General features: G+C 36.5%; 1 protein-coding gene across 3 annotated transcripts in view; it reads left to right on the top strand.

The window, feature by feature from the left end:
• Ppp1r21 (protein phosphatase 1 regulatory subunit 21) overlaps positions 1-25,580 on the top strand; it is a 66,186-nt gene that overhangs the window by 18,227 nt on the left and 22,379 nt on the right. For all 3 annotated transcript variants that reach the window (XM_021725826.3, XM_005324476.4, XM_040271001.2), the window contains 10 exons: positions 631-795; positions 974-1,032; positions 2,905-2,999; positions 7,824-7,876; positions 8,358-8,507; positions 11,662-11,763; positions 11,854-11,942; positions 14,152-14,288; positions 18,384-18,476; positions 23,110-23,237. In XM_021725826.3, coding sequence (XP_021581501.2) covers positions 631-795; positions 974-1,032; positions 2,905-2,999; positions 7,824-7,876; positions 8,358-8,507; positions 11,662-11,763; positions 11,854-11,942; positions 14,152-14,288; positions 18,384-18,476; positions 23,110-23,237 — 1,071 coding nt within the window. The remainder of the gene's footprint in view (positions 1-630; positions 796-973; positions 1,033-2,904; positions 3,000-7,823; positions 7,877-8,357; positions 8,508-11,661; positions 11,764-11,853; positions 11,943-14,151; positions 14,289-18,383; positions 18,477-23,109; positions 23,238-25,580) is intronic.

The following is a 25,580-nucleotide window of genomic DNA, read 5'->3' as shown; positions in this document are numbered from 1 at the left end:
TAAGAATTGTAATGCAGTATATCCAACTGTCCTTCCTAACTTTTCTCATTTTTGGTCAAATGATGGAAAATAAATATGCACAAATTCTTATCTTTGAAAAATGAGCTTTTGACTTCAGTGTATTTTGTGTTGTACGTATTCACAATTCTTAATCAGTATTAAATTCTTATTAAGGGAAAGAGCTCTGCCTTTTTTTAGGAATAGCACTTAAATTTTTGATTATTTCAGTGTGGAAGTAAGTAGAGTTGAAGTTACACTCTAATCAGTTGATTCCCTGTGTGCCAAAAATTGTTTCAATAGAAATTCATGAGACCGAGAGGAAAGAAGTTCAGGCTTTGGGTAGGTTCCTTGTATTTAAATCTCATTTCTACTATATTTGAACTGTGAGACATTAGACAAGTTATATAACCCTTTCAAATTTCAATTTCCATATTTGTACAGGAGGGATAACAAAAAATACTACTTCTGATTCTCTCTTGGATTAAATGAGATAATGCCTATTTCATCTAGCGCAGTGAGCATATGGGGCCATATGGAAGTTGCTCAGTGAATAGTCACTGCTGTTGTTTTTTTTTCTCATTTATGCATATTAGACTGTGAAAAGTCAAAAAACATTTTTTTCTTTTTCAGTTTTTCGAAGCTGATGAACAGCACAAGCATGTGGAAGCAGAGCTGCGGAGTCGGCTGTCTGCTTTAGAGACAGAAGCTGCCCAGCACCAAGCTGTGGTAGATGGCCTGACACGGAAGTACCTGGAAACCATCGAGAAACTGCAGAATGACAAAGCTAAACTAGAAGTAAGGTTCATTATTGTTAGAATGTTTTAAAAGTGGGTTAAGGCTTTTATAAATTGTTGGTGTGCTTTATAGAGAGTAGAATTAGTCATTCCAGGCGACCCTGTAGCCTGAGTGGCCCTCATGTGTGCTCCCATCTGTAATGTAATATGTCAACTTTTCTTTTTCTTCTAAAATTCAGGTAAAATCTCAGACTCTAGAAAAAGAGGCCAAGGAATGTCGACTTCGAACAGAAGAATGGTATGTGGAAACATGAATTCCAAGCAACTCGTCTGTCTTATCTGTCTCATATTTGAGATGAGGAGATGGGAGCAGGATTCTTTATCATTCTCTGGGGACTTAGCATTCTTGAGAGAGGGGCTTGTGCCTTAGTCCTCAGCCTACAGATATGTTGGGCCATGGCAGATACCCTTTTGGGGCTCCCATATTGAGGACTGGATACTTTCTATTTCAGCCTGCCCTAAAGAGAGGATTCATGCAGGAATGCTGACTGATAAACACTTTGCCAACCATTTTATGCTACATTTTGAATAAAGTAAAGGTCTATTCCCTAAAGATCTAAAAAGAGCATACTACAGGGATACTGCTACATCGATGTTCATAGCAGCACAATTCACAATAGCTAGACTGTGGAACCAACCTAGATGCCCTTCAGTAGATGAATGGATAAAAAAATGTGGCATTTATACACAATGGAGTATTACTCTGCACTAAAAAAAATGACAAAATCATGGAATTTGCAGGGAAATGGATGGCATTAGAGCAGATTATGCTAAGTAAAGCTAGCCAATCCCTAAAAAACATATGCCAAATGTCTTCTTTGATATAAGGAGAGCAACTAACAGAGTAGGGAGGAAGAGCATGAGAAGATGATTAACATTAAATAGGGACGAGAGGTGGGAGGGAAAGGGAGAGAGAAGGGTAACTGCATGGAAATGGAAGGAGACCCTCATTGTTATACAAAATTATGTACAAGAGGAAGTGAGGGGGCTGGGGATGTGGCTCAGGTGGTAGCGTGCTCGCCTGGCATGTGTGCAGCCCGGGTTTGATCCTCAGCACCACATACAAACAAAGATGTTGTGTCTGCCGATAACTAAAAAATAAAATATTAAGATTCTCTCTCTCTCTCTCTCTCTCTCTCTCTCTCTCTCTCTCTCTCTCCCTCTCTCACTCTCTCTTTAAAAAAAAGAGGAAGTGAGGGGAAAGGGAAAAAAAAACAAGGGGGAGAAATGAATTACAGTAGATGGGGTAGAGAGAGAAGATGGGAGGGGAGGGGAAGGGAGGGGGGATAGTAGAGGATAGGAAAGGCAGCAGAATACAACAGACACTAGTATGGCAATATGTAAAACAGTGGATGTGTAACCGATGTGATTCTGCAATCTGTATACGGGATAAAAATGGGAGTTCATAACCCACTTGAATCAAATGTATGAAATATGATATGTCAAGAACTATGTAATGTTTTGAACAACCAATAATAAAAAAAGTAAAGGTTATATGATATAATTTAGGGATATCTACATCAAAATTATTACTTAGCAGTGCATGCTGAAGTCGTACTCCAGCATTTATTTGGTATGTAACATTATATCTTAAATTTTAATAGGACCCCTCAAATGAATTTCTTGCTTCTTTTCAGTTGCTTTGGTAGAATTACATGAATTGTAGAATTACATAAATGGTTTAGATGTGTACCTCTGCTCATGATTGGATCAAAACAAATCATCAGATTTTGTGCTCAAGAGAAGAAATCTGATATAATACTTTTAATAAAAACTTTGGAGTAATACTGAACAAACATTTATGTGGTATGAAGAGAAAACTTATGCTTTTGAAGTGGCTCTAAGATTACTCTGAGCTGGGAAGAATTAAGTTTTGTAAAATACTGGGACTATGATGAATTCTTCCAGACTCTCACACCATTCTGCAGAAGTCTTGGGGGATTTGGAATTCAAGCATAGTGTTTTTCTTTATCTTTTAACAACTCTGCTCAGAGTGTCCCAGATGTCAGGCACAGTTCTCTGAGAGCATGAAACCAGCTGTTGAGGTAATAAGCAAATGATGTTTCACTGTCTGACAAGGGATAATGTGGTTTTATGTTTTTTCTTTCAGTCAATTACAGTTAAAGAGTCTTCATGAAGATTTGTCAGGTAGATTGGAGGAATCCTTATCAATCATCAATGAAAAAGTACCTTTTAATGATACAAGTAGGTATTGTGTACAGTTTTCTGTTATTTGCAACTTTGAACCTCTCTGTGGTAGCCAACTAATTAAAACAATTCTAATAACTTTGGCAAAAAATTTAATTGGCTGAACAAAGGGTTGCTTTCTTCTTGTTCTTTTCCTTAGCTTAGGCTCTCATATTGCATAGGGGGATTTTAAATGACATATAATCACTCGAGTCAGTCTTCTTGGAAAAAACCCAAATCCACATCTTTGTATTGCACGTATTTATCATATCTCATGGTAAAAATGAACCTGCACATAAAGTAGTCAAATATTTGTATGAGCAAAGTTGTTTATGATGGGGGGATACTGGTAATGGGAGGTAGATCTTTTCAGCCTGGTATTGGCCTTCAGTCTGTCCCCAGTGACAGTCAGGAAGCTGCCTTGGTTAAGCCCGGCTTTCTCTTTATTCTGGGCATGGTCTGGTAATTTACACATCCAAGAGCAACAAAAAGAACTTAAAAATAAATACAAAAATGGTACAACAAGTGGGTGTGGTGGATCATACTTGTACTCCTAGCACCTTGGGAGGCTGAGGTGGAAAGCTCAAAAGTTTGAGTCATGCTTGGGCAATTTAGTGAGACCATGTCTCAAAAATAAAAAGGGCTGGGCTTACTTCATGCCTGTAATCTCAGCAACTTGGGAGGTTGAGGCAGGAGGATTACAAGTGTGAGGCCAGCATCAGCAATTTAGTGAGGCCATAAGTAAATTAGTGAGACCTTATCTCAAATTTAAAAAATAAAAAGGGCTGGGGATGTAACTGTGTAGTAAAGTGCTCCTGGTTCAGTCTCCAACACTAAAACAAAACAAAAATAAAATTAAAAATGGCTTGGGATATAGCTCAGTGGTGTATCACTTGATTACTTGCCTTGCATGTGTAAGGCCCTGGGTTCAATTGCCATTACTGCAAAAAACAAATGAAAAACTAGATAATACCTTACATTTGTAATAGGTGCCAAGTTAGTAACTTTTGTGTAAGAATTAAGTCAAGATCTTGAAAGTGAAGAAAATTTTTGTTTGGATTTTGAAACTTATATTTAAATTAATGCACATTTTCTTTTTCTGTGATCACATGATTGAAATTAATTTTTTTTACTTCCCCTAAATTTTTCTTAGGGAAGACCAGAGTGAGAGAGAGAGAGAAAGAGAGAGAGAGAGAGAGAGAGAGAGAGAGACTGTGTGTGTGTGTGTGTGTGTGTGTATGTATGTGTGTGGGTGGGTGGGGGAAGAGAAAAGAGAAGAAATCACAGGAAAATAGTAGTAGTAGTTTGGTCCAACTCTAAAATAAGCATTTGTCATTATTGTATCAAAAACCTAAATTCCCCCTTTGAAAACAACATCTGTTTCTAGCTTCTGTATTAATGTAATTAACGTTAGCATACTGCTGGGTGAGGTGGCGCATGCCTATAATCCCAGCAGCTCAGGAGGCTGAGACAGGAGGATCTCAAGTTCAAAGTTAGCCTCAGCAAAGGTGAGACACTAAGTAACTCAATGAGACCCTGTCTCTAATAAAATATAAAAATAGGGCTGGGGATGTGGCTCAGTGGTTGAGTGTCCCTGAGTTTAATCCCTGGTACCCTGCCCCTCCAAAAAAAGAAAAATAAAAAAAATTAACATACTTTGCTTCCTTGAATTTGAAATCTTTGTATTAAATTTTTCATTTGAAGCCTTGTATTGGTTAGTCATCAGATGCTAATAACTCCTTCCTGAATCTCTTCATCCTTTCTTTAACAATACTAGTTGTCACTTGGTTTTAGGTCCTTTTGTCACATATGGATTAGCTACTTTTAGTTCCCAAAATATTTAGAGATCATTTACCGAGTGCCTAGATGGGTAGATAGCATAGGAGATGCAAACATTTGTAAGACAGAAATCTGTACCCTCAAGGAATTTATGGTCTATAGGGCAAAGATAGATATAGAAGTGTCTGTATAGAAAATACAAGCTAGACTGTGCCATGAAGAACCACTTGGAGTTTTAGAGGAAAGTGACATTATTCTGTGGGTGTTCGAGAAAGCCTTCCCAGAGTAAGTGTGCTTGAGTCAGGCTTGTGTGTGTGTAAGCAGGTTATTGGACAGAGAAGAGGGAGAACAAGCAAGAGAATTTGTGTATGATATGTGGGCCTAGAGTTCCAACATGACCCCAGGAACAGTAATTAAGTGTAATGGGGGTTAGGAGTGGGATGCGGAGGGCAGTTACAGTTAGTTCTGAAAGGGAGAGTGGGAGTGGACCCTAGAATTTTGGGCTATGGACTTAGGATTTTGTTTATAAGGCCATTGTTTGTTGGAGAGATTTTTGAGCCAGGCACTGTCCTGATGAGATTCATGTACTCCACAAGGCTAATCCAGTCATAGAGTGTAGATTGCCTTGGAGTGGGAAAAAGGGAAGTTGAGGCTTTTGTGATGATAGTTCTGGTGTGCCATCATGGAGGCTTGGTCCTAGGCTGTCAGCCTCAAGAAAAGTTTGTGTGAATGGGGGACAGGGTGAGGGCAGAGGTTAAGTATGGTACAGGTGCAAGAGAAGTCACTGTGGAGGAATTTTGTGGAAGGAATAAGAACAGCTTGGTTCTTTCAGGGAGGTTAGGAAGAAAGAGGCAGTGAAGGGGAAAGATTGTGGTTCATTTGACAGAAATAAAAGGTAAATATGAGCTGGGTGTGGTGGCACACACCTGTAATCCCAGCAATTTGGGAACTGAGAAAGGAGGATTACAAGTTCAAAGCCAGCTTCAGCAAATTAGTGAGGCACTAAGCAACTTAGTGAGACCCTGTCTCAAAATAAAAATGAAAAGGGCTGAGAATGTAGCTTGGTGGTAAAGCACCCCTGGGTTAAATCTCCAGTACCAATAAATAAGTAAATAAATAAATAAAATCTAAAAATTTAATGAAGGTAGATGTGTTAGCTTTCTATTTATCTGATAAAATGCCTGAGAAACTTAAATGTAGGAAGGGTTTATTTTGGTTCTAGTTTCAGACCATGGTCAGTTGCCTGTGTTGATTTCTCCAGCTCAGTGATGGGGATGGAAGTGTGGGGGTGGGGAGAGAAGCTAGAGAAATGGAATGAAATAGAATCTGGAGAAGAAAGTGTTTCATCCAGGTGGTGTTGGTTAATTCTGCATATTAATGTGGAAAGATCATAAGAGTAATGGTGGTGGAGGCAGCTGGTTTTAGTGATTTGATTTTGTGACTTTGAGAGGACTAAGAAACCTTTGAGGTAATGCTTCCATGTAGGTGAATGGGTGATGGGGAAATAGGCAATTCTGTTTTTTGAGCCATGGGAATGAAGAAAATGGAAATGGAAATAGATGAGAGCCTAACAGACTAGCAAAGTAAAAGTTTGTGTGCATGGAGGTCGGGTGAGGACAGTAGGTTAAGTATGGTATAGGTGAAAGAGAAATCAATCACTGTGGAGGTAAGTGAGCTGCAACAATTTTTTTTTTTTTTTTTTTGTAATGAGGTGACACTAAGGAGGGAGGGACGGACTGATGTATCTTGTCCCTGAGCAGGTCAGGAGCAGCTGTTTCTAAGGGCCCAAGAGGAGGATTAGCTGAGGAAAGGATATGTGAGCCACAGACTCTGAGATGGAAGCTGGGCAGGGTAAGATCCCTTTCATTTTGGCTCTGGTGCTCTTAGCATGGCAAGGAGGAGGCCATCCCATCCATGAAGCAGGAGTGGAGGTGAGGAATGGTACCCAGGGCTTAAACTGGAAAAGGTTGGAGTGGCTATCATGGGAAGTATCATAGGAACACAAAAAGGAAATCCTGGATCACAGAGTGGAGTTGATGCTCCCCTGCAATTAGGCAAAATATACTATAGCAGACCCAGCTCTGGTTTTGTGTTAGCGAAAGCATTGTTGGACAAGGCCTTGGGTCAGAGGAGCAGCAGGACTCCATCCGAGTTAATAGGAGAAGTATTGATGGACAGAGAGGAAGCTGGGAATGCATAGCAGTGGGGGCATTAGAGAGCATTGGGTGAAAAAGGTGGAGGAACTTTCAGAATCCGACTTTGGCCTGGGGCATTCTGACTGGGGACATGGTAGAGGACAGCAGTATGATTAGATGAAGTGGTGAGTAGAGATGACATCATTAAAATGAGGAGTGTAGGAAGTGTGAGGCCAGGTGTTAGGAAGCCATCACGGGTTGATGACAGATTGGAGCATGGAGAGCGGGACCATGAGGAAGACAGTGAAACCATCCCAAGAAAGTGAGGATTGCTTCCTTGGAATCAGGAGTAGCAGATGGTGACAGATTTCTGAACACTGTAGTGTTTAAAAATTAGTATTTTTTTAAGGATTAATATGGCTGCTGTGTGCAGGGTTATCATAGAAGCCAGAGTGATGATAGCAAGAACATCGTGAGCCCTTCTAAATAATCTTGATAGGCCCCAAAAAAGTATTTAAAATTATTTCTTAGAAGTGGAAACACAGAAATTGTTCTCCTATCCTGAAGTTAAAAAAAAGGTATAAGTATCATTTTATCTGAGAACTACTGACTCCATATAAATTTTGTTATTCCCATACTGTGATTATGTTGCTGATCATTTTAAATTCTCATGTGTTAGGCTGGGGATGTGGCTCAAGTGGTAGTGTGCTTGACTAGCATGTGTGAAGCACTGGGTTCGATTCTCAGCACCACATAAAAATAAAATAAAATAAAGATATTGTCTCCACCTAAAACTAAAAAATAAATATTTAAAAAAAATTCTCATGTGAAGCTGATTTTGCTGCAGAGCATTTGTTAGTTTGTAGTTAAGCTGTTTTTCTGTAAATTTAAAACAAGAGACCTAATGCGCTTCATTTTTGTTTTGTAGAGTATAGTCAGTATAACGCGCTCAATGTTCCACTCCACAATAGGAGGCATCAGGTAAAAGACAAAGTTCTGTTTTTATTTCAGTCACATGTATGTTAAACTTTCCAGAAACAAGAATTAGTTCTTTGGCTTCTATTCAGTGTGCTAAACCATTGCTTTACTTTCTCATAGATTGCTTTAAATTGTGTAATTTGCTTTTTATTGAATTAATGAGTAATATAAATTTTTGATGTCTCTCTTATCTGGTAACATTAGAACTGAATAATGGGATACCTTAATTTTTGAACCATGCTTTTCTTAATGTTGTTGGACCTTGCACTTAAATGGCCAAGGTTAAATGGTCGGGGGTGTGTTTGCCAAAGACTGGTATCTTTCTAATTTACTTAGATAGGAATATTAAAATTCAGATAGGATCAAATGAATAAGGAACCATCACAGTAGAATTCAAGGGTTTTCTCCAGAATAGGCTTAATAAAGTTGTTTTAGAATAATAATTGTTAGGTGACCTCAACTGAGTGCACTTTTCATTTTAAAGCTGAAGATGCGAGATATTGCTGGGCAGGCCCTGGCTTTTGTTCAAGATCTTGTGACAGCTCTTCTGAACTTTCACACCTATACAGAACAGAGGATTCAGATTTTTCCTGTTGATTCTGCCATAGACACTATATCACCATTGAATCAGAAGGTAAATTTAATTTAGAATGCTTTTTGTTGCCCTGAACATATTGAGAGAACAAATAGGGAGCTGTGTATTTTCAGACCACATTCTGTGCATGAGCCAAGTACTGAGGAGGATGTGGAAAAAAACCACAAGTCATTGTCTTTACTCTCAAGGCAATATATGGCAGAAATGGAGATTCTTAAGAATTGAAATACTAGGGGAGTTTTTGAAAGACCTCAGTGTGCGTGAATGAGGGATGTGGCCAATAAGGTATCTGATATCCTTAGCAAGGGAGATTGCCATGGGTAGTATCCTCTGGGAAAGATTCTTTAGGAATTTGAATGGATCTTAGAGAATGAACTGGATTCAAATAGGATAGTTCCCCAGAAAGGGGAACTGCAGGAGCAAAATCAGGAAACAGGAAGGAGGAAGTGGGAAGAGATAGAGGAGAAATGAACAAGTAGTCTTGGCCAGTGTTCATAGAAGGGAGGAATGGGAGGTAAGATCGAAAAGAGAAAAAGTAGAGAGGGCCTGGGGGGTCCCTGAGGGTAGACTAAGGCATAGACCTTCACTTTATTAATAGAATTGAAGCCTCGGCAACTTTTTGACTAGGGGTAACATACGAGATATCCCATTCTATTATTGGAAAGATTAATTTGCTTGCATTTTTCTCTCTTCCTATTTGTGGTCCCTGCGTAACCTTCATCCTTGGTCATGCTCAAACACAAAAAACAAAAACAAAAAATCAAACTTGTATGGTACATAGGTTTTTTTCTTCCTCTTGGGATGAGGAACGGGAGTGAAACTGCTTATCCAGTTCAAACTAGAAGGCATTTTCAGGGTTTGTGAGGGTTTTTTTTTTTTTTTTTAAATATTTTTTAAATTGTTGACAGACCTTTATTTTATTCATTTATTTGTATGTGGTGCTGAGAATCAAACCCAGTGCTTCACACATGCGAGGCAACTGCTCTACTACTGAACCACAACCCTAGCCCAGGGTTTGTGAGTTTTTAACATGGAATAGGAAGAGGTTTGAATGTTGCTTCAGTCCATATATGCTTTTTTTTTTTCTTGCTTGATTTTGCTCCTTTCTTTCCTTTTTTTCTCCCTAGCTAATTCCAAAACAGAATTTAGGCTTGCAAAATTTCATTTAACTGAAAAGGTAAAATAAATGTGAATGAGTGTATTTCTTATGTATTACTCTATAACAAATTGCCCCCAAACTTAGTAGTTTCAAACAACAAATACTTATTGTCTCACACTGTTGCTGTGGGTCAGAAATTTGGGAGCTAATTAGTTGGAAGGTCTCTGGCTTAAGATTTCTGATAAGGTTTCACTGGGGTTGCATTCATCGAAAGATCTGACTGGATTTGGAGGATTTATTTCTAAGGCGGTTCCCTCACTCAGTGGCGTTGAATGTTGGCTGGCAGCCTGGTTCTCAGTAAATGCTCCTTTCCACAGGACTATTTGAGCGCCCTCATGAAAAGGCAGCTAACTTCCCCCAGAGAGAATGATCCAAGAGAGAGCGAAGTGGAGGCTACCCTGCCTGTTATACAGTGCCTTGGTAGCCACATACCATCACTTCTGCCACATTGTATTGATCACACAAACTAACTCCCAAACAATGGGAGAAGGGTGGTATACAAGAATACCTGGGGATCATTGGGGCCATATTTAAGGCCAGCTCTCACACAGGAAGGAAGTCGAGGGATAGTGTAAAGTGCTAGGAAGAAAGTCTGGCATATAATGAGAACTCTGTGAAGGTTAGCTCTTATCAGCATCATTATGCCTTATACATATGAGCCTTCAGAAGGTGGTTTTCTTCAATTTTGGTCCGACTCCATGAATCTACTGAAATTCATAAAATTAAATTTGGGTCTTTGAAATGATCTTTAAATATCACTATGGGAAACAACTTTTAAAAGACCTGCAAAGGAAAAACAGTACTCTGTATTTTCATATAGAAAGTTATACTTTCTATAATACCAAAAAAAATTTCTACTTTATATTGGTTCTTTGCCTACTATTTTAGTGTGTTGCCATATTATATGCAGGGTGAGAATCAAATGTGTTGACCTTAGTTTCTCTGGGACACTTCATTATTTTGAAGAACTCATGTATTTCCTCAATATTCTCAAAGGTAAAATGTTGGTGTTTTAGCCTATGAAAGGCCCTTTATGATTTTTCTAATAAGTTTATAAAATTGAAGGAGATTCAGAAACCATTTGTTAAAAGATGAGCAAAATATTTCAATATTTCTTCGTAGAATCATAAAGTAGTCCTTGAGACCTGTAAGCTTAGAGTTCATCTTTTTTTTACAGCTATAAAGATTGAAGCCCAGAGAGGTTGAATGAGTTGCCCAGGACAATACATCTGTATACTTTGCAGTGGGGTCAGTTGAATCATGTTTGTGCAGAATGAGACCTTACATTTTTATACTGAGAAACTGAAATTGGAACAATTTTGGAATACTTATCTGAAATATTTTATAGCTTAAAGTTACCTTTTTGCTTCTAAATTAAAATAACTCTGGGAGTTTTCTTCTGATTTTTTTTTTTGTGTGTGCCAGGGATTGAACCCAGGGTTGTGCATGCTGAACATATGCTCCATTCTGAGCTGCAATCATAGCTCTTGAAATCTGTTCTTCATAATGAATCAGTCCTTTTAAGCCATAATAAGATATCAGTGATCATTACAAAAATTTTTATGTCCTCTTTTTAATAATTACATTCCTGTTATTTGTTAACCCTGAATATCATATACAATAAAAATAATAAACTATTTTTAAAAAGCTTTATTTTTTTAAAATGAGACACATAGCACAAAAATCTATATATTGGTTTTCAGATCTTACTATTTTTTTTCCCTTTTCAAACTGGCAGCCTTGGGAGAGGCAAGTGTTTGAGGAATGCCACCTGTTGGAGCTGGTATTGCCCTATCTTCTCTCCATTTCCTCCCATGCCTGGTTGTTTATTGTGTCACCCCTTTCTGTTTTCTCATTTTGGAATGGGATGAGGTTTGGGAGTAGTAGAGATATTACCATCCGGGTAAAAGCCAAATTTCCCAGAAAACTTGAAAAAAAGCATTTAGGTTTACAACTCAGTGGGTTCATTTACAAATGTGCTGATGTTTGTTATTTTCCAGTAAATTAATTTACAGTTTCTTCCCTCTTTATTAGTTCTCACAATACCTTCATGAAAATGCGTCTTATGTCCGCCCCCTTGAGGAAGGAATGCTTCATTTATTTGAAAGTATTACTGAGGATACTGTGACTGTCCTGGTAATTTTCTTGCTTGTTTTACTTCTGGAAATGGGAACTTCATTTTATCCATTTGCACTTTTAACTTTGAGATTATTTTTTCTTTTCCAGGAGACAACTGTGAAATTGAAAACATTTTCAGAGCACCTAACGTCCTATATATGTTTCCTTAGGAAGATTCTTCCTTACCAATTAAAAAGGTACTTCTGGAGGCCAGGGAACTGTGGGTGGAACCTGACTTGTGCTGAAATTAATGCAAAAGTAACATGTGCCTCTTGTGATCTGCTGGACTTTTCTGCACTGCAGCTGATTTGGACTTTTGTTAAGCAGGAAAACCATGCTTGAGTAGCGTAAAATTGTATTTAAGAAAACTGAATTGTAGTTATCAGCTACATTTTTATTTTCATTAGTTTTGTACTGTGATTGCTCTTATAACCACATGATGTTATGAGAAATATTTTCAGTCATTGTGAATGGCACATTTATTGAAAGAAATATTTCATATTGGGGGTTTGATTATCCCTTTGCTGTAAACATTGAGAAGGGAGTTATAATAGTTAACTTCTACATGGATCTATTATCTTTTGGTATTTTTGAGATGGTATTCTCTTGTTTTTATTATTGATGAAGTTCTAAATTGAAAACTTCACTCAAGCCCTCATAGGATGTGTCATTTAGGAACCTTTAATGGTCTACCTTAAATATTTCCGGGAAGGAAGAAAAAAATAATACATATAAGTGTGAATTTGATAATGCTGCTTAGAAATTTTTATTTTTTATGTAAAACTAATCTAAATTTTTGTCTAAAACCACCAAGATTTCTATTTCATCCTAAGATTTCACTTTCTTTAAACAAATGTTTTTTAAAATGAAAAATAGTACTTGAACATAAAAGAAATAAGAATATGCTTATTCTTTTTTTTTTGGTACTGGGGATTGAACTCAGGGACACTCAATCACTTAGCCACATCCCCATCCTTATTTTGTATTTTATTTAGAGACAGGTCTCACTGAGTTGCTAATCACCTCACTCTTGTTGAGGCTAGCTTTGAACTGGCAATCTTCCTTATTTAGCCTCCCAAGCTGCTGTGATTACAGGCGTCTGCCTGGCTAGAATATACTTATTCTTAGCAAAATAAGGTTTAGAAGGTGTCGATTAATTACTTACAGATAATGAAAATATAACATTTTACTATTTTAAAAAAATTAACATATGTTAAGAGATATTTTATTTCTTAATTATAACCCAACAAAGTATTTCAGTAATTAAATTCTATGATGTATTTGGGGGAATTTTAGGAATTAGGGGATTATGACTTAGATGAATAATTATGAATTATAATTTAATTCAGATCTTTACATGTTATATAGTTCATTACAGTTAAAATAGTTTTTGGAAATTAACTCTGGAAGTTAAACAATTAAAATCGAATATACCTTATTGATTTGGCTTGGGTTTAATAAGATTCTGTTTAAGAATCATTGCAAAAGTATTATGTGAAGTAAACATTTTAATTTTATCTTACTATATTATTTCATGATTACTTTTTTTGGGGGGGATACAGGGGTATTGAATGGGGTGGTGGTGGTGGTTAACCACTGATCCACTCCCCAGCCCTTTTTATTTTTTATTTTGAGACAGGGTCTCGCTAAGTTGCTTAGGTCCTTGCTAACTTGCTGAGGCTGGCTGTGAACTTTCGACCTTCCTGCCTCAGCCTCCTGAGCTGCTGGGATTACAGGTGTGCACCACCTTGTTGATGGCAAAGTGTATTTTTATGCATGCTAAGTAAATTTGATTTTGAAACTACTACATATATTAAAAAAGGTTTCTTGGTGAGACTCTCAGCTAGTGGCAGTGGCATTAGTAATGGTTCTTGTTTAATTCTCTTTAGGAATTCAGTATATGCAATATTTTTTTTCTCCTCCCTGTAATAAAGGATTTAAAATATTTAACATTTAAAAAATTCTAATTCTTTTATACTACTTTCAGGTTAGAAAGATGATAGGCATATGCCTTGATATTTTCTTTAAAAAATTTTTTTGATACTGGGAATTGAACCCAGGGGCTCTTAAGCACTAAACTACATCCTAATCCCTTTTTATTGGAGGCTGGCCTCAAACTTGTAGTCCTCCTGCCTTAGCCTCTTGAGTTGTTGGGATTACAAGCATGTGCCACGATGCCCAGCTAGGTTTTTTTCTCTTTAGTCCTCTGTTACTCCATTGGCATTCGCACCAAGCAATTTTGTGTATCATGGTGCATGAAAAGGAGCCATGTAAACATAAGGTCAAATTTCTCTTTCTACAAAAATCTTTATTTGGATATGATCATTAAGAGAACTTAGATGATTTCTAATAGCTAATTGAAAGTTGTTCAGGATGCTCATTTTTAAAAAATCTGCCCGTTCCTAGTTTAGAAGAAGAATGTGAATCTTCTCTTTGCACATCTGCATTAAAAGCCAGAAATCTAGAGCTGTCTCAGGACATGAAAAAGATGACAGCTGTGTTTGAGAAGTTGCAGACTTATGTCACTCTTCTCGCCTTGCCAAGTAAGTGTGTTTATTACTTATGGTTCAAACTGAAGGACTTAAAAGCACAATAACCTGGAAAGGGGAGATGATTTAGCTTGATAGAATAAGAGGAGACTAGGATCTAGAGTTAGAAAAACTGGAATTCAAATCCTCTGGCCTCCTGGACAAAACATTTTATCTCTGTGTGCCTCTGTGTTCCCATTTATAAAATGGAGGTAATGTTTGGATTATTAAGAATGTAAAATATTAGGCATTAAAGCATGCATTAAATATCATCCCCTTTTTGCTCTTCCTCTTTTTAATGGAGAAGAGCAAGTCATAAGAATTTGTAGCAGCTTTCCAACAGGTAGCACAGGGAAGTTTTAGTAGTAAAGATACCATTTGTTTCTCTTGGTCCTAATTTGAAAAACGCCTTTTTAGGTAATTTTAGTGAACTTTATTTTCAGTAATGTATTTCAGAATGCTATAAATTTCCTGGTAATCTGATTTTTTGTTTGTTTTTAAACAGCTTTCTTTCTGATATGTTATACATTTTACCCACTTAAAGTGTATAATTCAGTAGTTTTTAGTATATTCACAGACGTATGAACCATGAGTAGGTAATTTTAGATAACTTTCATTACCTCTTTAGCTTTCACCCTTATATTTTCCAATTCCTCATTTCCCTAGCTCTAAGCAATTACTGATCTGCTTTCTGTCCATAAATTTGCCTAATCTAGATACTTCATACTAATGCAATCATAGTATGTGGTCTTCAATGGAATTATATAATATGTGGTCTTTTGTGATTGTTTTCTTTCATTTAGCATAGTGTTTACAAGATTCATTCAAATTATAGCAGGCATTGGAACTTTATTCCTTTTTATTGCAGAATAACATTCCCTTGTATGGATGTACATATTTTATTTACCCATTCATTAGGTAATGGACATTTGAGTTGCTTTGGCTATTATGAATAATGATGCAATAGACATTCATGTGTGAGTTTTATGTGGTCATATCTTTTCATTTTGTTTGTGTGTATGCTGATAGGATGGCATTGTATCATATGATAACTATGTTTAACTATTTAAGGAATTGCTAGACTGTTTTCCAAAGTGCTTTACCAACAATTTTTGCATTCCTACCAACAATGTTTGAGAGTTCTATTCTCCACATTCTCCCTAACACTTATTATTATCTTTTTGAGTTTAGCCATCCTAGTGGGTGTGAAACAATAAGTCATCGTGGTTTTACTTTGTATTTCTGTGCTAATGATGTCAAGAATCTTTTCATGTGCTTATTGGTCATTTGTATGTTTTCTTTGGTGGAAGATCTATTTGGACCCTTTCCCTTTTGTAATTGGGTTGTCTTTTTACTATTGATTATAAGAGTTTTTTTAAATGTATATTCTAGATACAAGTTCTTTATTAAATGTATGATTTGCTACATTTGTCTTTTATTTTGTGAATTGTCTTTTCACTTTCCTGATAGTATCCTTTGAAGAGCAAAATTTTTTAATCTTGATGAAATCCTTATCTGATTTTTCTTTTGTTGCTCATGGTTTTGATGTCATATATAAGAATTGATTGTCAAATCTGAGGTTATAAAGACTTATATTCTAAGAGTTTTATGGTTTTAGCTCTTGCATTTAGGTTTATGATCCATTTTGAGTTAATTTTTATATGTAATGCAAAGTAAAGATCCAGTTTCGTCTTTTGCATGTTGTATCCAGTTGTCCCTCCTTCACTTATTGAAAAGATAATCCTTTTCCTGTTAAATGGTCTTGGTACCTTTATTGAGAATCAGTTGACCATAGATGTATGGGTTTATTTCTGGATTCTTGATTCTATTTCATTGTTCCTTATATGTCTCCTATGCCAGTACCACACTGTCTTGATGGTTGTTACTTTGTAGTAGGTTTTTGAGATCAGGAAGTGTGAGTCCTCCTGTTTTGTTTTTCTTTTTCAAAATTGTTCTGTTTTGCAGGATCCCTGATAATTCCATGTGAATTTTAGTATTGGCTTGTCAGTTTCTACAGTAAAGTCAGCTAGGATTCTGATGGGAATTGCATTAAATTTATGGATCAATTTGGAGAGTGGGTTGACTTGTATCCCCAAAAAAGATATGTGACGTTCTAACCCCAAGTATATATGTGTATGACTTTATTTGGAAATAGGGTTTGTAGGTATAATCAAATAAGATAAGGTAATACTGGAAGAGCCCAAATACAACGACTGGCATCCTTATAAGGGAAAGGAGATTTGGAGACAGAGACCTCAGGGAGAATGATGCATAAAGACAGAGGAGGGATTGTGGTTGCCCTACTACCAGCTGAAGAACACCTGGGGTCTGTGGAATCTGGAAGAGGCAAGAAAGCATTCTCCTAGAAGTTGTTGGTAATAGCATGGCCCTGCCAGCATTTTAAGTTTGGACTTCTGGCCTCCAGAACTTTGAGAAAATAGATGTCTCTTGTTTTAAGTCACCCATTTGTGGTATTTTGTAACAGTAGTCCTAGAAAACTTACAGGGAATATTGCCATCTTAACAGCATTAAGTCTTGTGATCCATGGACATGGCATGTTTTTCCATTTATATATATCTTCTTTAATTTCTTTAAACACCACTTTCTTGTTTTTAGAGCATAAGTTTTATACCTGGATGCTGCTTCTCAGAGGGTTCAGCCTTGCACATGCACACTGTCATCTGGGATGACAGTGGTTTTGGCAGGGCTCTCCTTCGCTGTCTCCTTCCTAATTATACCCTGGCTGATTACTCTTGTGTTTCCAGAATGCCTTGGGGCACAAATTGATAACAGGATGATCCAATTAAATTTGATCTTAAAGTTATGTGTGTAGTTACAGACCTAGCATATAACTAGCAGGTAGAGGTTTTGAGGTCAATGTTTGAAATTTGTTCTGATCCCAGGAGGGCTTTTCTTGATACTTCTAGTTTTCTCTGGTAAGCCAGCCTACAGTTTAGCTTAAATTTCTAGTGAACCTACAAGTTGCCCCTGTGCTTTTACCACAGGCTCCAGTTTTTGAGAGCCTTAGGCTTGAACTTCTCCACATACTGTCAGCTCCTTTGAAAAGAGGTTTAAGCTCTTATTTTCAGGACTGCTTCTCCCCAAGGCAAAAGTCTCTGAGCCATGGTTCTGGTGCTGGGGACAGTTGCTGCACTTCTCTCTGAGAGCTTGGTGGAAGTGTTAGAGCAGCAAACCAGGACTCCTTGGCCTGCCATTAAGTCTTCGTGGATCAGAAGACTTAATATTATTAAGATGGAACTTTGAAAATCCTGTTGCTGAGCAGGGGCAAGGGTGATGAGAGACCCAGTTCTCAGTGCCATGTTCAGCTGGAATCTTCATCTCTGGAGCAGGGGCTGGGCAGAAAGGGAACACTTCGCACCTCTTGGCTGCATTTGTCCAGAACTCAGCCTTAGCAACAGGTAGCTGGAGACACGATGAGCTCTCCGGCCCCTGAGCAGGAGTTAGAAGAATTGGAGTGCTGTGTGCTTGGCTGAACTTGAGGTTGAGATGGTGTTTCTTAACCTCCAGGAGCTGGTAAGGGAAGGGAAGCAATATGTCTTGTTTTAAATACCATGGACTCTTGCTATTCTTGCTGAGTTGTTACAAATTTTCTTGAGTGTTTCTTCATTTGTTATGTGTCCTTAGAACCATTTCCTGAAACTTTGAATAATTGCTTTTTTGTAGTCATCACCAGTTTTGTGGGGAGCCGATCCAGAGAGCCCCTCATGCTATTATGCCTGAAGTAGAACTCCATGATGTTTGAATAATAATGTTTTAGTGATATTCAGCAAAAAATAATGTGTGGGGAATGAAAAAAAACGAGAAACATGTTATGTAGTAACAAGATGAAAATTCACAGACTCTTAAGACATATTCCGGCTTAGAAAATTTAATTTTTGGTTCTTAAAAATGTTTGTGGACATGAGAAATCCAAACCAGTTAAAATGTTCCTGTGTTTATTTATCACCATTATGTATGAACATGTCTGTTAAGGTTTTTAAGGACCATTGTTTCCAACACATTACGGGTAATCTTTACACTGTTTCTTCTTCCAAATAGAGGGAGATGGTGGATAGGAAAATGCTTAAGTTTGTGATTTTGGTTTCCTAGGTACAGAACCAGATGGACTCCTTCGGACAAACTATAGTTCTGTCTTAACAAATGTTGGTGTTGCTCTGCATGGATTTCATGATGTCATGAAAGGTAAGCCTTGAAAAAGAACTTAAATAAGCTTAAAACCTTCATCCCACTTCTCAGATCTGTCTGAATGAGATTTAAACAAATACTGCCAAGGGTTAGAGATCCTAGATAAAAGGCTTAGCAGCATTTGGCTTACATAAAAGTGCACAGCTATTGCCTTCTGCTTTTCCCATCTGCTTCATTTCTGAAGGTAAACAAAGTGCTGAATAGAAATCCCTGTGCACTGTACATTAGCCAGAAAGACATTACCCCTACTAAATGCAGGTAGATGGATTTTACCAAACAAGACATGCTATTTCAGAGGCATTTAACAAAGTATTTTACGCTTGTTAGAGCCCAAGCATGAAAGAATTGAAAAAACTAAGGTTAAAGTTCAAGAAAGAATACATCTGTGCATTTTGATGTTTAAAATGCCTAATTCCTGTCTCATTCAGCATAGCTTTAAGAAATGAAGATGTTTTTAAACCTTGGTCAATTTATTTCTTTTGTGTTCTTAAGAATATACTATGTTGGTAGGCAGAGTGTAACTTTTTAAAGTATTTCATATGATTCTTTGTATGTGATTTTAAGACTTGACCAATCAGTAGTTCTGTGTTGCTTCTAGATTTCTTTACTCCTTTCTTTTCCTTTTAGAAACTTGGGGTCGGGGAAGGAGAACAAGCAGGAGGGATTATTAAGTACTATTAGAAGTAACCCAGGTGCCCAAATGATTTATTGTGATGTTTAGTTAACAATTAGTAACTCCTTTCACAAACAGTAATTTTAAAAACTTAAAGCTATTGTATATAGCATGTGTAAGAGGGATATGCTTGGTACCCTCTTACAGATTGTTAAACATCTATGGCACTGAGATTCATTCTTCATCCCAGCAGCATTACCAAGCAGCATTTTGCCATCATCTAGAGAATGGGACTTCCTTGGGAACTTTGAAAGTCAGTGTATCTCTAGAGGTATCCCCTAGTTTCAGGAATCATTGCTTGATTGATCATTGGTAGTTTCGGTGGCACTTCACAGTAGTCAATCCTAAACTTGCAGAACTTAATCTGATCTGTAGAAAACATAATAAACAGGTACTGTTTTTTCCTATGCAAATTTTGGTTTGAGGAGCTGGGACTTAGCTTTAGTGGTCATTCCAGAACTTTTTTTTTTTTTTGGTACCCTGGTTTGAACCCAGGATTGAATAACCAACGTGTACCACATCCCCAGCCTGTTTTTTTTTTTTTTTAATGTTTTATTTTGAGACAGGTTATCACTAAGTCTTTAGGGCCTCATTAAGTTGCTGAAGCTGGCTTTGAATTCATGATCCCCCTGCTTCAGCCTCCTGAGTTAGTGGGATTACAGGCCCACACCATTGTGCCTGGCTCCAGAACTTTTCTTTAAACTGAGTTCTAGGCCTTTGAAACCACAGGTACCTCTATGACTCCAGGTTTCTTGGTTTTTAAATTTCCAAAGGAATATTATCATTTGTTCCTGCTAGCAGTTTCTTCAGAATTTCTAAATAGGAGATACTAGAGCAGTGGATGATAGCTGCCTAATTGAAAGGGATCTTAACATTTCATTTACATAAAAAAATCTTGACTTTTCTTATGTTGCTATTTTAATTTATCAACCAACAAAGTTCTCTAATACTTTTGTTCATACCTTATATAAGATAGAGAAGATGCCAAGTATCAAAGTGTGCTACTATTATTGTTTGATGTGAGCTGATGGAAAATATGGGATGGTCAGAAACCTCCTTATTCCTTTATGTCACATGTGTTTCTTTCCTTGAAGATGAACATAATATAAAGAAAGAATGTTGGGAAACTTGAATGTTGACAAGTAGGTTTAGAGCCATGTTGCTAGATTCACAGTTCAAATCTGTTTTCATATCTAGTTTGGAAGACTGTTGCATATCTTTCATGAAATCTGAGACCATTAACAGAAGAATCTTTATAAGAGAACTCTTATTTCCAACTTCTGCCCTTCCTGCTTTCCCCCAAATTATTGCTTAATCAAATTTGGAAGTAAGAGGGGAAGATGAGGAGGTGGGTTAATAGATTGTTCTCAGTATAAAAACAAAGATAGGGAGGGAGTTATAAAAGTGTTTATCTTACATAGAATTAAAATGGGAATAAACTAATTTTTTTCATAAAATAAGCAATTTACTCTTAAATGATTCATTTATTCATAAAATAAATCAATTTTCACAATTTTTATTACCAATCAAAAATGTTTTCACCACAAAGAATTATAGGAACTAATTTTTAACAAGTGACATTCTATATATATATATATATATATTTTTTTTTTTTTTTTTAAAGAGAGAGTGAGAGAGGGGGACAGAGAGAGAGAGAGAGAGAGAGAATTTTAACATTTATTTATTTTTTCTTAGTTCTCGGCGGACACAACATCTTTGTTGGTATGTGGTGCTGAGGATCGAACCCGGGCCGCACGCATGCTAGGCGAGCGCGCTACTGCTTGAGCCACATCCCCAGCCCCTATATATATATATTTTTTAAAACAGAAGCTTTTAATTTTTTTTGAAAGGAGAGAGAGAGAGAGAGAGAGAGAGAGAGAGAGAGAGAGAGAGAATTTTTTTAATATTTATTATTTTTTAGTTCTCGGCGGACACAACATCTTTGTTGGTATGTGGTGCTGAGGATTGAACCCGGGCTGCACGCATGCCAGGCGAGCGTGCTACCGCTTGAGCCACATCCCCAGCCCACAAGTGACATTCTATATGAGAATGATTTGATTTTTTGGTCTCAGAGACATCCAAAGCAAGTAGATTCATAGAAAACATAAGAGGAAAAAATAAATACATGGTCTTGGTCATGTGATTCCTTTGTACTTTTTGGAGCTAAAATTTAACATCAAGGGACACCCTAAATGGCTAAAATATTTGGATCAAACAATGAGTAAACAATCGGATTGGGAGAATTATAGTCAAACTCCAATAGCATTGTTTAGTATTGTACCTCTTTCATAAGTATCTCAAACTATCTATAACTATAAAGGTCTAATAAAAGAAAAGTACCTCAATTACCTATTAACAAACCAAGATTGCCTGCTAACCAACTTGTATTATAACATTGTATACTTCCAGAAAAATATTGAATAAAACTGTGTGTAACAAGAAAATGTCTGTTTAGGTGTTAGCATATTCAGTATACAAATAAATTTCACTATTTTAACTGAATTCTTCTGTACTTGGAAACCTTACAAAATATATAGAGACTATCATTTATTTTAAAAAATATGGACTGGGGTTGTAGCTCAGTGGTAGAGCGCTTGCCTAGCATGTTGAGGCTCTGGGTTTGATTCTCAGCACCATGTATAAATAAATAAAGGTCCATTGACAACTAAAAAAGTATTTAAAAAATATATTTATTGAACATAATAGTAATGTACCTATTGGTTAGTTCCCTTACTGTAACAACTTTCATATAGTAAGTAAGATGTTAATAAGAAGGAAACGGACTGAAGTGTATACAGAGACTATTAAGAAGTTTTCTCAAAACTGAAACTATACTAAAAGATGAAACTATACTTAAAGATGTATATAGGTATGTAGACTGTATAAATAATACATATTTATTGATTAAACAGTTCCTTAGTTTTAAAATTTTAGTGAAAATAATCTTTCATAGAATATAGTAATTTTGTATGAAAATATGAAAGTATTAGGTTAAGTCTTTAATACCATTTCTTTCCAAATAGTCTCATTTCTTTTTTTAATTATGCATAATGTAAAATCAACTAAATTTTTGATTTTGAATAAATGAAATTCTTTGCGTACATAGTTTCTATAACAGTAAATTTTCGTGTTTTATGGTTTATTTTTAGCTTTGAGGTAATGATAGTGTTCTTTGAAGAAGTCTAAGAAATTCAGTGAAAACTGTATTGTAAATATTTATTACTTAAAAATGTAATCACCCTTCATTATAAATCAATGTTGTCATAATAATCCTCCCATTTCCCCTTATTTCCAGGGCAAAATCATTATATATTTCAGAGACCCAGAAAAACTCCAAAACTTATCTCTTTGACCAGTCTTACTGCAATTTCTCTTAGCCTTTTTCTGTACTTTTTAGCCACAGACCTTTGTTGTAATATTATTGGACTGGAAGTAATAGCACATGAAGCAGACATTGGAGTATCCAATCCTTATTTGGCTGTGCAGGCATTTCTTATTGCTAGTGTGTGTATCAGCAAATTACCTAAGGCCCAGTATGGATTATGGGACATCATGCCTATGTTGGCTGTTCTAGCCTCAGGGTTGCTTATATAATTATAAGATAATTTCTTGTTAGTGCCTGTTAGACTTTCAAAACAGTGGTTTCTAAGTGGTAAATCCTGGTCAGGATCATTTGCCCAATGCTAGAATAAGGCTAGTCCTCAAATTATTAACAATCAGACTGACCGGCTGGTGACTGTAGTCAAGACAGCCAAAGTGGTGTTAAGAAACACTTATTTCTCCCTTCTTTCTCCTGAATTTGTGGCCTACTTGATAATATTCAGCACAATCATGATACTTGGGACCATTCTTTGTCAAACTTACTTTATAAATTTGTAAGAGTAGTGAGTGGGCTGGTTATCTATATGTGAACTTGTGTATAGATAGTAATGAGTTTTCATTTGATTGCTTTTATAGATATTTCTAAACATTATAGTCAAAAAGCTACAATAGAGCATGAACTTCCAACAGCAACACAGAAGCTGATAACAACGAATGACTGTATCCTGTCATCAGTAGTGGCATTAACAAATGGAGCAGGAAAGGTAATTATTTTCTGGCTTATGTTGACAATTATAAATTTTTTTTAATTACATAGGAAAATTTACCTGTAAAAATTTAAACTTTTTTTTTTTGTAAAATATAGTTGTTCCTTTTTCCTTCTCCCTCCCCCATATTTATTTAAAAACATTTTCAGCTTTCTTCAGGTTGAATTATCTACTCAATGTTTAAAATAATATGGCAGTGATTGTTTGGTATTTGTGGTGAGTGAGTAGATTACTGGTCATGTCAATGCAAGGTTGAATGATTTGAAGATTCTGCATAGTCTCAATATAGGTTCTTCAGGAGTCTGTTACATAAAGCAATGGAAACATTCAGAGAAAGCAAAAAAGTCACCCAATACAACCTTTATTAATATTTGGCTTTTTTTTTTTTCCCCTCGTACTACAACCACCCCTTGGTACTAGGTATTTACCACTGAGCCCCAGCTCAAGCCCATTTTATTTTTTATTTTGAGATAGGGTCTTCTCTCATAGTATTTGGTAACAGTTGTGACAGTGGTGCTTTTGTATCTTAAAAATTCCTTTGAAGCAGCTTCAATATGTATCTTTCATTGAACCCTTAATATTAGGTTATGATTGTTTGTGTCATTAAGTACTTAATTATTATTATAAATTGCAGTTTCTTTAAAAATCTTATGATTGTGGATATTGTAATTTCTTCAGAATTCATATTTTCAGAGTCATGCTGTCATCAATATCTTTGACAAAATGTCTTGGAGTAAGGCCCCCAACCAGCATGGGCAGCTGAACTAAGGTCGCTTGTGTGAATTTGTGGTGGAGCAAATTAAAACATAGACACAGTTTACCTTTACACAAGCTTCAGGACGGCTTCCCCAGGCTCTCGGCCTTAGGCTCCCCAAAAGGGAGAGCAAGAGAAAGTCATGAGAGGCTGATGAGAGAGAGAGAGAGAGCACGTTTGGAACTCAGCTTTTATTGTGGGGGGGCACTGATCTTAGAAAGTTCTATCCATAAAAGGGCAGAAGGGGTAGGATTACAAGGGAGCAGGTGAGTGTAACAACCTCAGGGGTACGCCTACACCTGACGACCTGCCTTGCTATCCGAACTGGGTCAATGCCCAATCACCTTGAATATAGAGATTGGTCAAAGCCTCCTGCTTCAGGACTTGAAGGTGTAGTTTTTCAGGGTGGCTCTCCACATTGGAGACCTTACCATGTATATAAAACCAAAAGACTATTCAGAACTAACTTAGCCCATTTATTTCAGCAGCTCAACATAATTTCTAAAGGAAGTTCTCATCTCTATATCTGTATTTATACATCATTGTTTTTTTCTGACAGGTTGATCCTAATAATAAGAGATTTTTCTTGAAGTGGTTTAAATCAATCCAAAATGATTGTAGGTCATGTTAGACATTCAGTGTCACTTTTCCTGAATTTCGACTGAAGCTTAGGGCGATAATTAAGAAGTGTTATCTTTAGGTTCAGTCAATTCACATGTTTGTGCCAAAGATTCCTGAGCCATAGGACCATCCCTACTGCTTTCTTTTATCTCCTTCATTTTACAGCATGCCAGAAGCTTACTGAGGACAACTTTGATTGAATTAAAAATTCTGGAAAAAGTTGAGATTTTATAGGCATCTCTGCATTTGTTGTCTTTTATAAAAACACTGAAATATTAAATACCTGCATATTTCACAGTTTATTTTAACTTTGCTCTTCCTGAAACCTTAAAATGTTGTTTCAGGTGAAAGTATGTATCTGATCTTTGCTCTAGAGTTTTTATAAATGTTTTTTAACCATTACTATTTGAACGGGTGTTAGTTGGTGAAATCCTAATAATAAGCAAATATGGTTTGATTAAACTAAATTTTATAGTTTGTAATAATAAACACAATAGGAAGGAATAGCATATATATATTAAAGAAAGTTTGGAAAATGGAAAAATATTAGAAGAAAGAAAATTTACCTTACGGTATACTAACATGACTTAAATTTAGGTGTTGGGGTGTGTCCCTGCATTCACAGGGAATATAGCTCAAGATTTCTGGAGGCTGGGGGTGTAGCTCAGTGGTAGAGCACTTGCCTGGTGTATGTGAGGCAGTGGGTTTGATCCTCAGGACCACATAAAAATGAATAAGATGAAGGTATTATGTCCATCTACAATTAAAAATATTGGAATACCCATTTATTTGACATAACAAAATATTAATGAAAAATATACCCTCAGACAATAGTGATTAATTGCTTAATTTTAGAGTAGGTTTTTTGGTAGGGAGGTGGTTATTGGAGATTGAACTCAGGGGCATTCAACCCTGAGCCACATCCCCACCCCTATTTGTATTTTTTTAGAGACAGGGTCTCACTG

The sequence above is a fragment of the Ictidomys tridecemlineatus genome, chromosome 12 (genome assembly GCF_052094955.1).
Source record: "Ictidomys tridecemlineatus isolate mIctTri1 chromosome 12, mIctTri1.hap1, whole genome shotgun sequence".
Lineage (NCBI taxonomy): Eukaryota > Metazoa > Chordata > Mammalia > Rodentia > Sciuridae > Ictidomys > Ictidomys tridecemlineatus.
Note: the sequence above shows the minus strand (reverse complement) of the source record. Positions and strands in the feature narration are given on the sequence as shown.